The sequence below is a fragment of the Neospora caninum genome, chromosome III (assembly GCF_000208865.1).
Source record: "Neospora caninum Liverpool complete genome, chromosome III".
In the NCBI taxonomy this organism is placed as follows: Eukaryota; Apicomplexa; class Conoidasida; order Eucoccidiorida; family Sarcocystidae; genus Neospora; species Neospora caninum.
In genome coordinates, this window is record NC_018388.1 from 356082 (window position 1) to 369180 (window position 13099).

Below are 13099 nucleotides of genomic sequence, written 5' to 3' on the forward strand. Positions count from 1 at the left end.
ATCCTCAAGGACACAGTCGGAAATACTTCTCTGCATGGCACTCCACAAACTGAATACGCAAATTTATATATATATATATATATATATATATATACAAGAATACGCTACACGAAGAAGTTGATGTAAAAACCATGGGCAATGCTTCTTTTAGTTGCGTGCGTAAGGATCCACTCCTGCTCTTGGGAAGATGGTTTGGATGTCATTCAAAAGACGCGCCTCCTCGCGCCTGAGAACGAGATATGATACCTGGTATGTTGCTCACCTCTCTTTGGCCTCTTGTAGGCCTGTGCTGTTTTTTGTCGGTTCCCCGAGGAGTGAACAGCACGGCGAATCGATCCGATTGAGGGTCGCCGAGCCCCAGATACCACTTTTCGGAAACACAAGTCAGGTGCTATCCACGTAGAATGCCGCAATCACGGCTCCATGTTATTTGATTTTACCTTGCACCCCCCTCCTCAGCATGGTCGTGTCGAAAGCAATTGTCGCCTACTACTATGGCAACCCCTTCCTACGGCGACTTGTCTGACGTATAAACAGTAAATACTGTTTTTAGCACGGGTGCGCCATATTAGCTGCGGCTGTCAATTCGTGACAACCGAGTTGGTGCCGCTCCAACTACGCAGTGGAATAAGATAACTGGCATCGAGCCTGCTCATCATGAGGTGACCGCGTGATTGCCTGAACGCGGCCGTCGGTAGCTGAGGGGACAGATCTGACAGACGATCACAGGTTCCATGTAAGACACTTCCTGTGCTCTGTTTGCATGTACCAATTTTGTTTAAAGGAAAACCTGTAGTACGATATGAAAACACAACACTTCATCGCATCTACTGCACGAAAGGCTGAGCAAACGATCGGACAGTCTGAGTTTACATTAAGTCACCTCTCTGGGAAAACGAAAGTGTGCACAACGAAGTCTCCAGCTTCTTCGTACCAATGTTTACGGTTTTCGTCCCTCAAGGCATTAGTGTCCCCGTCGAATATCTCTGCAATTTACTGTTGCCGCAGAAGCCTGTGTCCGCCTTTCGAAATATGAGTGCCTAATATGCTGCAGCAGATGCCAGTTCCCCTTTACGGCGCGTCGGAGTAGTTCGAACTTGGCCTTATGCATACGAACGTAGACACGCCATTCTTACACTGCTGAGTCGTCTTCAGGGTACTGACTTATGATTGCTTGATTGCTGGACCGATTCTGTGTCGTAAAAGGTACTGTGTGTAGTAGATGCCCGCCGGTGCCCACAGTGGCACGGCTTTCGAAGGTTCGGTGCGGCCGTCAGCCAAAGGACAGACTCTTCTTGTACCTCAAGTGACGTCAAAAATCGGAACCCGCGCAGCTTTGACCGTGTGTGCATCACAGAGCATTTCATGAGCATCCTGAAGTGCGTACAGCAATTTTGCGTGTACATCGTTGTGCGCAAACGCAGGAAATCGGAAGGGCTGATGGCTACGAAAAAGGGATCCTCCAAGGGCCCACGTGCAGGAACTTCTGGAAGGGACAGACGGCTACAGTGGAGCGGAAAACCAGGAACACCTGATTTTTTCGTAGAGTACACCCTTCGTCATAAAAGAGAAAAGGTGTGCAGAAAGGCAAGAAGTTCACATTCGCTGGGTCATTTCGTATGCATCCACCACGTGTGTGCCTGCTGTCTGCAGCGTATAGCTGACTCTGCATGCGAAATGTCACCGCGCGGGCTGTCGGACAAAACTACTTTAACTATTTGTGTCAATGTTCGCGTGAACTGTTTTCTCTTTCTCCGAGTCTCCGCTCAGCAGACTTCTCTTGCTTATTTGGCGGGCACACATCTGCAGGATGACAGTCCTGTCCCTGCAGTAAGGCAGCTTTTGGGCATCCAAGGCCGCTGCTGGACGGACCTGTAGAAAGTCGGTCTCCTGCGAACGCAAGAACAGGACGAGAGATCCCGCGTGTGTTCTCGGCTCTTTCGTCCAGCTTTTCCTTACGTTTGCAGCTACCCCTCACAAACACTCAGTCACTGTGCACTTGAACGTCATCTCCTGCCGGGAGCACCAATTCCGTTGTTCTTCGGGCAGTTCGCGGCGGGGCAATCCTGTAAACTCGGATGTTGCACTCCACCTTGGAGACACCCATCTGCTGCAAAGGACTCCAGCTATAAGGCCTTTGCTCATTCGTCGCCAGCAGCTGCGCATTCAGAAGGCAGCACACTGTCATTCCGGGTCCCATCGAAATCGATTTCTTTTGTGCAGCAACTGCGCCCGCCAAGTCTACCGCTGGTGCGCCAGTGGTTTGGTTGTGCGTTTAGGCTACGAATATGGAGCAGCAAGCGTGTCCACCTTGTGCAGCCGAATGGCATTTTGGCGTCGCCGTCTCCCCTCAAGACGTCGATGGGGGAACGCCTCTTTCGAGGGTGCGTGACGGCCGTAGGCCTTCTCTCGATATTGAGAGTGCAGACACTTGTGCCCGAGAAGGGTTTCCACCAGTCGCCGTCACGGACCCAAACGACGGACCGTCTCATGGAGAAGCTGTCGAATGCGAGTACTATGTGTGGGATCCGGCTACACAGCAGTATTCACGGACAGATCCACACACTGGAGAGGCACTGCTACGCGACCCTCACTACATGCAATACCACTTTCACCTTGTTGATGCGGCAGAGGAGGGTGTGCCTATTGCCGACGAGCGCCATCCCCTAGAGCAGCATCCCTATGATCTCCCGACTCAGAACCCATGTGCCGGCCGGAGCGAAACAGGTAGGCCTCGTCGGTGACGACTTTCCACTGCAACGGGTTGTGAATTTCTCTTCTCCAACACCGATGTCCCCAAGAGAGCAGCAAGTCTGTATCCAGTGCGATAGGCGGTCTTGGGCAGTGTCCGCAGCTTCCGTGGAAACGGCTCATCTGTACTGAAGCGTTCGCGTCAATCGTCGATTATGAGAGGCGGCTCGAGGCTCCCGTCTGCGACCAACCCTCGGCCTGCCAGGTTTCCCGTCTCGTTTGTTCCGCAGGCAGAGTCTCGACCGTGGCTTGTGGCGCTCGTGGAGACGTCGATTCTTTTGTTGCGGCGGCTGCGAATGCGGCGCGAGAGACGTTTACAGACGCAATCCGGGCGGCGGAATCAGCAGCCAGACAAGCATCAGAAGCGCAGTCTGTTGCGTCAGCGTGTAAAGCTGGGCCCCTTCCCGCCACTTTAAGAGACACACCAGAAACACAAGTGCTGGCTTCGCCACTTTATGTGCCGTCGCAAGCAATGCCTGGGAAGCAGTGTCTTCCCTGTCAGACACACTCTGGCTGGACGGCTCACGGTGACCCCGCGTCGCTTACCGCGGGTGAGCTCCACGGACGCTCTCTTTCTCTCAAGTCAAGTGGTGACCATAGGAGCCATCACCAACCTGGCCGAATGCCTCAATGCGAAGAATTGGAAAATGACACACGGCCTCCCTCTGCACCGTCATTTCCAGAAAGAATCGGCGCGTGCCCCCACCACGGGGGTTTCGCATCAGAGGAAACAGACGGAAGGGGCTGCGCCAGCATTTGTGGCCAGTGCATGTGTCAGCAAAGGGCAAACGATTTCGTTTTTCCGCAAGACTACCAATCTGGGTCGGTCCAAAGTAACCACTGGCAACATGCACATTCGTCAGACGGGACGAAGGCCGGAAGAGTGCTTGAGTCCACGGAGTACATGAAAGGGAATTATCGACACGGATTCCAGTGTGGAGCAAAAGGGTTTTATCCCTCCTCGGCCAGCATGCGCATCTCCCTGGAAAACGGAAATCGTCAGTCATCGACAGGTAGGAACAGACAGCACGCCGAGACAACGCACACCAATGAGAATGACGCTGAGGGTCAGTGGGGGCTTGTCCAAGGTATGTTGGACGTACAGTCGGATCGCGAAGAGGAATGGTATGAACCTGAGGAGCAGTTCCTAGAGCACATAGTGGGGTCAACGGTGTCTGACTACGAGGAAACACCTGATGCCATTGGTAAGACGAGACCGTGTGCGGGCACGGGGCTGTCGACTAGTCGGCCATGGGGAGTTGCCCCGAGTCGTGCTGCGAGTAGTCTGAAGAACCAGCGGCGAGGACCCGCTCAGTTTGAACGCAAACTGGAAAACACACGAGCGCGGCTGCGGGTTGCGGAGCAAGTGGCTGCCGTCGCATCACCGTGGAGAAGGCGAGCGGTAAGGGCACCTTCGCCAAACAGTGAGCCAGCGGCGTCGCGCCTTGCGTGTGAAAAACCAAATCCTCTTTCAAGGGACTGCACCAAACGGACAGGCGAGCACTCCAGAGACACTGATTTGTGGCACCGTTCGAACGCGATTCGTTTTCGGAATAGCGAAGGAGTCTGTGGAGGAACCCGACGGCTTCCCCCCAAGTCCACGTCTCAGGGAGAGGGCGCACCAGGCCGCAGACTGCGTCAGCATGACCCAGTCAGTCGGGGATGTCAATTACGTGCTGCTTGGGAGGGTGATCCTTTCCTTCGGCAGCAGAAGCGTACACAATTTGATATGAAGGCATACGATACTTGGCTGCGCAACAAAGGGCATTTGCTCCGCGCGAAAGCGCTGGAGTTGCAACGGGAAGAGCAGCGTCTCCTGCTGCTAATGATGCAACAGCAGTACCCGGGAACCAGGAAAGCGTCGGGTGTATGAACTAGTTAATTTTTCTGCAAGAGACGTGTGTTTCCCACAAAACAACCATAAAAGGGATAGAGCACTGAACTTTCATACGCGTCGGCGTGCTGCTAGTGTCAGCTCGTCTTCTTTGGTCTTCTTTGCGCTCGACGAGTCTCTTAACCTACAGGCCTCTGCTGTGGTGTGGGGGCCCATCCGTTGTTTGTTTCTGGCGACTGCGAATGAACTTGTCAATGGGCGTGAACCGAGATTTCGCTACCACAAGCTGCCTCACTGCTAACATGGTACCTTGCACGTCGGCGGCAAAGGGTATCTAGGCTTTCGTGTCAGTATGTGTTGAATGGACAGTGCTGTAGGCATGCGGGTGTTAGTAATGTCTCTCTACGGACGCTTGAAGCGCATGAATTTCACAAACTCCGCATGGCAGAGTTTGGTTCCTTCCCCATATGAGAGATATGGACGCGCATTCGTTGAACGGCCCACCAGGATTCGGATCACCCTCTGCTGCAATATTCCTTGTGGCCCTCGACGGTGTTACGGTGCATTTTCCCAAGTGATGTGTCCCCGAACTTCCCTGTAGACCGTAAGAGAGAATCACATGGGCACTTCTCTCGTTCTCGCCCTAGCTGGACGACTGCGTCCGCGGTTGTTGCTCACGGCCACAAATAGAGCAGCCACGAGCACAGGCCTCCAATTCTTTTGTACGTTGCAAAGCTGCGCAAACGAGAAGCAGAGTAACCTGAACTCCTCTCGAGTTGCTACACACGTGAAACTGGGTCTCAGAACAAGACGCTCCGCGGCTACGATGGTTCCTGCCCAGGGCAGGAAAAAGGGCCAACAGCCCAGCTAAAAAACTGCAAGCGTTCTGATGCTGCTTCGTTTGACAAGAAAGAAACAGTACGGATAACAACGGACAGTTTTGGTGCAAGGCTCCAATAATCGCACACTATCCACCAGTATGAAAAGGATTATTTCAGCGCCATCCAAACACAGCGTGTGCCTGCTTCTTCGCCGAACACAAAAATTCGGCAAAGCCCGCTAGACATGTGAGCTTGTAAGGATGAGAAAGACCTGGACTGACACACCGACAAGCGTCGTTCGTTCCCTGCGAAAATTTTCTCGTACTACCATCCGAAAGCCTCGGACCACGTCAGCAAAGCGATCACATCTTGCCCAGTTTTCTAAAAAACTATCGGGGGGCCTCGACCCTCCCCTGCGCAGCCTACGCGTGAGCTGCTTATTCCACCTTCCCCAGAAGACGTTTGCTCAAAGACTGATCCGCTGGTTTTTGTATGCAATTGAGCTGCACAGCCGGCCGGCTTTGAAGCGCTCTCTCCGACAATGCTGCTTTGCGTTTGTCATGCGGAACACCAACCGAGTGTCAAGACTCGAATGCTTTTCCTTGAGATTGTTCCGGGTCATCGCAAACTCAGACCCATAGACGGTCACTACCGTTGTAGTATGGGTCGGCGCAGCTTTAATTCATCAACACCTTTACACACGGCTTCCACCGTCTAGGTGAGTCGCTACGGACCATCTTGGTTCGGTTCCAGCTGATTCACCTGGAGCAAATGGCGACGTGATTGTAGCGCCACAGGATCTGCGCGGTTTCCTCGTACTTTAGCTCCCGACAGGTTGGCGTCTGTGCGACGCTGCCACTGACCAGGGGTTCTAAGCTGTTTTAGACTGCATGCTGCCATACGCGAGTACGCCGAGTTGTCTAGAACAACTCGCTCACGTTGCTGGGTCGCGTGAACACGCACCGCAGTCTTGGGGAAAACCGTATACAAAGTGCGACTTCAAGGAGGCTTAATTGTGGACCAGGCCAAGTCTCAGCCTGCAGTGGTTTGGGGTCATTGGCGGTCGATCGTCACCCGCCATAACAAAGAATGCGCAGCCGCAACAGCGTTGCGGACTCAATGCACGTCTATCCGTCGGTCCCTATCTCGTGGTGGTTAGCCTGTGCAGCCCGGCGATAAGGTCGCACGGCTCTATCCATGATCCATTGTTTGCAGTGTCGGGGGCTAACCTGGACGCTCCTGCTAGTCTGTCATGCTCCAACCCTGGTGCGAAATCCAAGACTGTATCTTCAGCCGTTCCGGATCGGTTCGTTCCAAACTCATTTCTGCCTAGAGGTGCTTGGGCCCGAACATGCCTTTCCACGGCGCAAACAGCCGCCTCCTGTGTGAGAAGCACCCAAAAAGCAGGGATCCGGCCGCAGGCATCATCCGCGCCGACGCCACGGTATCTCATTCTGTTCCTGTCGGCATTGTTTTCTCTATCTGGTCCGGGATCAGACGAGTCAGCAGACGAAAGTCGCCGCACGTGGCGAAGAACCTCAGTAATCGCATCAGCTGTCGAGCCGGACATCGAATCAGGCCGAACGCGGCCTCGTAGATACAGTTGAAGCAGGTCACGGGCGTCCGCAAAAGTCCACTGAGCCGCCGGCTTTGTTACGTAGCGATATTGAAGCCGATAGTGCTGGAGGGAAAACGCATCATGATACACGCAGCCACAGCCCGTTTGCGGTAGACGCTTGTGCTGGGTTGGACAACACAAGAAACGCCTTCGTCATCACTCGACGCGCTGCACAACACCGCGACAAACACACACGCAGGAATAGCAAAGCTGTCACCACCCTGATTTATAGAAGCTGGGTTCTGTGCTCTTGAGGCTTCCAACGCCACGTTCCCAGCCACGGTGACCATGTATGACCACTGCCACGGTTGTAACCAGAGGCCAGCACTTGCCAACAGCGATGAAGGATCTCCTGAAGTGCGACATCACATCGAAACGGAAAGTGCGTTTGACCACCAAGAAGCAGTCACTGACAATGTGGCCAGTGTCTTGTACTTCGTAGCGCTTGTTTCTGCAATGCACATCAGCATCGTACGAGGATTCTTCGCTCATCTCCTCATCATAGTACTTCTGTTATGCCACGAGAACCTGCCTCGCATGAGAACGGTCTTGGGGGAGAACCCATCATTCGCAATTTGTCATACGTACATTGTCCACAGGCAAGAGTAAAGGATGTGTCTTCGAGGCGTTGACAGAACCACCTAGCTTTCCAGGATGACGAAAACATAAAGACAAAACCGCCGGAAATGGCTCTGGAGAATCTAAACCTCCCCAAACCGTGCAGTCTCGACTCTAGGCAAGAAACCGTACAGTACCGATGTATGATTTACTGCTTCAATATGAGAGGCCAGTGTATGGAGCCTGTGTCATCTGAAGTCAGTAAGACATGAGAATCGCGTGTGCCTTTCTATTAGCACACCTCCGGCGCAGCGAAGGCGCGTTACTCTCAGATTGAACACAACTCTGCCAGTCCGCAATGGGCTACGTCCTCAAGCGCCACGCGCCTGCGCCATCCCCCCGCAGAAACAAATATAGGAACACTTTACACTGCACCGTCTCGGGCCATCCAACCTCCTACGGAGCAATGATCCAGACAACTTTGTCCTCTGCCAGCTCCTGGTGTCACTTACGGTCAAAAGGCGCGAGTCAACACCCATTCCTCTGTCAGCCGTCCCGATCACCAGAATGCCCGCAGCTCTGGCCACGCTGCTCGCGGTTTGTCGCCCGAATTGGCGCTGTCGTCGGAGATGGTCGAGACGAAGAAGCAAGGTGTGCAGCAAGCGGCCGCCACAGGCGCCGCGACCCCCGCGCGGGGGCAGCCTTTTGCAGGTGCCTTCTCTGCTTGTACTCAATCCTTCAGAAGCGCCATCATCTCCATCCAGGACATGCAGGGGAGTCTGTTTTTCGCTAGACATGTCGGTAGCCGGGGCCAGCAAATGAATATCTTCAATCAACAAGACGCAGGGAGCAGCCTTTTCAGCAATATCAAAGATCCGCATCAGTTGCTTGTCCGCCGACCCAAGCGTGGCTCGAAGCAACTCCCCCGGTGAAACCACCAAGAGGGTAGAGCGAAGCTCATGGGCAATGGCCGCAGCGAGGAGACTTTTCCCTGCAGAGTCCCAGTCAGAAGCGAAGAGGCACAAAACGCGACAGCCGAACCAAATTTTACAGCCATTCCGTAGCGAAGCTGCGCGTCGGCGGCTGTCGAGTCCCTCACTCTCAGTCGCACTGTAGCCCCTTCAGAAGAAGCGACAACCGGCAAGCACGTAACTCCGAAAAGCAGGAGTAGGTATGTGCGCAAGCGGCTGCTGAACAGCAACCCTCAACCTAAAGATCGTCAACGGCCAGCGACGCGGAAATCTAACTGCAGTTCCATATATTTGGTGAACGTCGGTACACTGGCAGAGGAAGGCGGCTGGATTGCACGCAGGAAGGGCAGCATATCAGTATTGAAGTCGCTTCCTGTCTGTCAACGAGAAACCTGCATACGTGCAAGTGGTATCACGTCTTGTATGCTATTACGTATGTCAACTCTAGAAACCTACTGTGGTATTGTACCCACATCTAGATTCACCCCATTTCTCGCCATTCCACCCAACAAACTGGTCACAGAGAGTTGTCCTCTTACCCGTCCCTGGGTCGCCAGCGATAAGGACGCCGACAGGCGCTGCTCTCCTAGCAGCAGTATCTATTGCGGCATTCTTCAAGAGCCTGTCCGTGAGGACAGGTTCAATAACCTGTCGCCGCAGTTGACTTATCAAGGCATCTTGCCCGATAATTCCCGAAAAGCCCCGGACAAGACGGTAGCTTCTATTGACAAGCGGCTCCACATCAGCCGAATCAGCCACCGATCCCTGTTGCCCACTCTCTTCTGCTTCACTTGCTGCGATTGTGTCACCATGTCGAGCAGCCATGTTGGCCAGATTGCCTTCCTCCAGAGCCGTCTCCCTTCGATGTCCGTCACCGGCTCCATCGGCATCCTGCGGCGTGCTCCTTGGGTTGCCTGCCGGATGCCTTTCCGCTCGTGAGGAGGCAAGAGTCGCTGTCTCCAACTGGTCTTCCGAAAGAGGAATCACGCGATGCATGCCACCAAGGCGGCCGACGCCGAACGCGACGCACCCTCCTTTACCGCTGGGCGGATCAGGGGCGTGTGGCACTACCTGCAAGCTGGAGGCAATTCGGGCAACCGGGCTACCCCCTGCACCCAGCAGAGCAATTCGGAAGTTGTCCAGCGTGAACAAGTGACAGGGTTTTTTTGCAATTGGTCTCCCGTTTCGGAGGTCTACCCCTGCAGCTTCCTGATGAAGATCCTCAAATACATCCCGAACGCAGGCACGCGCCGAGACCTGCGCAGAGACAGCTCTGCGCACGTCGCCCTGGAACGCCACCTGTGCTGCTGCTCGGACAAGAGCCCGAAGATCCGCCGGTTGGTAACCAGCCGTCCACTCGCTAGCCGCTCTGCAAACAACAAAGGAAAACGGAAACTGTCGAGAAGTGGAGACCAGCACGACGACGGACCAACCAAAAAACGACGCCAATATCAGATCTTTTTTCTGCCGATGACTGGTCAGTGCCAGACACAACAGCTGTCCTCCAGCAGAAATTTAAACCCATGGTCAGCCACGATACCCGTACGATCGGGCCGACGTCGGGCTGACCACACATCGAGCATGTGTCGTTGTCTACGTCCATTGCGACGGTTAACGTCCGTCGAACCAACCTGTCATTCCTTACATGGCTAACTCTTCGTGTAAGCATCCATCCTTCTCTAGGCGCGACTCGCGTCGACCGTCCCCTTCTAGTGCTTCGGACGCAGGTGTCTCGAGTCCTAGGTGCTCGTTCCTCGCTTCAACTTCCTTCGCGTCTGTCGCCGGTGATTCCGCTGGAGTCACATTGCGCGGCCGTCGCGGAAGTAGCCTAACTCGCGCTGTCGAGCACGCTCGAGTTAAGTGTAGTCGTAACATTGCAGCCCTCTCCTCGTCGTGCAGAGTGTCCGGGAGGCATATGCGACGTTCGAAGAAGCCGGGTCGCAGCAGTTCCCGAGGCAGGAGCTGATGAAGAGACAGGGAGCGAGAAGCTGCGCCATCCTCCGTCTGCCAAGCCGTGCTCCGCCGCTTCCCCGTGTTCAGACGAGCGGCGGACCCAGGCTCAAGAGGCGCAAACATGAAAATGCGTAAATTCTCTTCATGCCACAAGGAAACAAATCGGCACAGAGTTTCCACGACCAGCGCTGCGGCAGGCGGCGCGATGTTCTTCCTGGTTTCCGCTTCTGCCTGAGAGGCGAAAGAATGGCCCTCAGAGTCCCCTGTCTCTGAGGCTCGAAGCAGCTCCAGATTGTCAATCACAAGGAAACAGCAACCTCCGCCAGCGGCAACATCCCAGACACGACTGATGGAGCGGGCTGCAGCGCCTCCGCTGCCTTTGGACAGACGGCGCCCAGAACGTGACGGGGTGTCGCCCGCTACCTCCGCTGTACAGACACCTGTCGCGGCCAGCGGTGCTGGCATGTTGGCGTCTGAGTTTGATCCAGCAGTCGGACGCAAAGCGCCCTTGAATCCGCTTTCCCGCAACGTCTGCAGGAGCCACAGCCGAAAGAGGGAACGCCGGATGCGAGCTTCCTCAGTGACCCTCGCGAGGATTTCTTCCAGAGCTGCCGACGGCGAAAGCCTGCTGGGTGACGCTGACTCGCAGAAGCGCCGACCTCCGCGCTCTGCATGTTCCGCTCTTCCGTTACGTGCGCTCGACGCGCCTTTGGTCAAAATTAGGCACTCGGTGGCGAGCACCGGCGCACCATGGTTGATGTAATGGCGCAAATCGATCTCATAAAGACCCTCTATGGGTATGCCTCTCTCCCCGCTGGCTGGGCACGATGCGGGAGTCTCTCGGCTTCTTGTCCGTGACGAGGGCTGCGCGAATCCCCCCTCAGCGGTCGCTGATGGTCGTAGCCATGGCGCATGGGCCGCTATGGAACGGCAGAGCTGCCTCTTTCCAGCGCCTGAGGTCACATCACACCCCGGACAGTCCGTTGAGTGAGCCTACAAATAGCTAGTTAGAAAACATATTCGTTTCCAACAGACGCTCGAAAAAGGTCAAACGTCCTACCGATTCAATCAGCTAACGGCGACACCCAGATGCTGCGATGGCTAGTTCAGCGACGGCCGTCCCCGGCTACTGTGTCGGCAAGAAAGGCCACAGACCACGTCAACATTATATCGTCTCTGAAGAAGGTTAACAGGCGCGGGCGTAGGCCGACGAAAAAACCAGCTCCTGCCGCACACAGAAATCATGGAACACTCGATTTTGCCTCTTCGGCGTCTTAGGTTTGCGTGACCGGGGGAACCCACACAGCAAACTTCCACAGGTACCACTGACAGAAACAGCCACGGACTATTTCGTGCTCTTCTCTAGTTGGAACATGTGCAAAAGTCAGGCAGCCTTCATTTCGAGGCTGCAGGCACCGGGAGAAGGACCGGTCCCAGCAACTCCGTACACCTGGAACCTGCATCTGAAATGGATTTTCCCTCATCATAGGATTGTGGAAATAGTGCGTCCGGTTTTCTACGTAATCATGGCAGCCAACGCTTCCATGTCCCTGCGCTGTGCCTCGACAGCTTCCTCGGTCGGCGAGGCACAGCCGCATGTTGGAGCCGTTCACAACTGTATGTTTTGTGTGGAGGTTTCATACATGATGTGAAGAAGCTTACCTGGTACTCCCTCCACCGTCACACCTCGCACCGGTTTCAGCTTGCGCTGCCACCAAGCCTGCCACGAAGTGGGAGATTCGAACTGGTCCCCACACTCAGGTCCGATGGTATCCTTCGATCCATCAACAGCTGATGCGATGTCGCGCTCGGCGCACAAAAGACAAAAATCCCTGACGAGACTAAGCAGGTCCGACACGTCACCGTCACGACCTGCGTGACAGCATGTAGGGAGAGCAAGCTGCCACCTTCTTTTCAGTTGCTGCAGCATCGCGAGTCGTAGAGCCAGAGACCTTAGAAGGAATTGTGGGGACGCAGCAGTAGCAGACAGTGCCTTTCGCCAACGGCACGAAAATACCTCATTTTCATTTGTGACGTCTCCTCTGCTGAAAGCCTGTTGGCTCGGGTCTGGGCCACACGGTGGAAAAGTGGCGTGGGGCGACAGGCCCTCGATCCCAGTTCGTTGATGCGTGTCAGGCGGCTTAGGCACATGCCAACGAGCTGCCTCAATTGAAAGGCCATGCCGCGAAACCCATGCCAGGTTATCGAGATGCTTCACCGGTTGTCGTGCCGACGAACAGCTCCTCTCACGATGACCTGGTTTCTCATGGGCTTCCAGGCCGCTGGATTCGTCCCAAACTGCCGTGCTGCAGGCCTGTGGTTTCACCCGAGGCGCTTTGTCAACCAGGAGGCGCCCCTTGCTGCCCGTGGTGTCTGTTCTTAAAGGACAGCACTTGCATTTGGGATTGCTATCGAAGCAGCATGTCCGTAGTCTCGACCATCTGCCTGCAGATTGGTCGAGAACCTCGACGAACATGTGTGCCCCCGTGCGCCGGGCCGAAGGTTCTGAAAGTGGATGCTGCATTGGGCGACAAAACGAAGAATCTTGCACTTTTTTACCGGTCTGACCCTACGGGGAGTCTCTCCCAAAATC

General features: G+C 54.9%; 2 protein-coding genes across 2 annotated transcripts; one reads left to right on the top strand and one right to left on the bottom strand.

Annotated features, from left to right (window-relative positions):
* Positions 1-2288: 2288 nt before the first annotated feature.
* On the top strand, positions 2289-4624 carry NCLIV_007340 (conserved hypothetical protein; the record flags this gene model as incomplete). Its single annotated transcript, XM_003880245.1, has 2 exons — positions 2289-2727; positions 3018-4624. The coding sequence occupies 2 exons, from the start codon at positions 2289-2291 to the stop codon at positions 4622-4624; spliced, it is 2046 nt and encodes a 681-aa protein (XP_003880294.1).
* Positions 4625-7180: 2556 nt separating this feature from the next.
* On the bottom strand, positions 7181-12982 carry NCLIV_007350 (putative ATPase domain-containing cell division control protein; the record flags this gene model as incomplete). The annotated part of the gene is made up of 6 exons (XM_003880246.1): positions 7181-7192; positions 8095-8573; positions 9093-9922; positions 10427-11459; positions 12169-12297; positions 12763-12982. 6 exons carry the CDS (start codon positions 12980-12982, stop codon positions 7181-7183), a joined length of 2703 nt encoding a protein of 900 aa, XP_003880295.1.
* Positions 12983-13099: the final 117 nt, after the last annotated feature.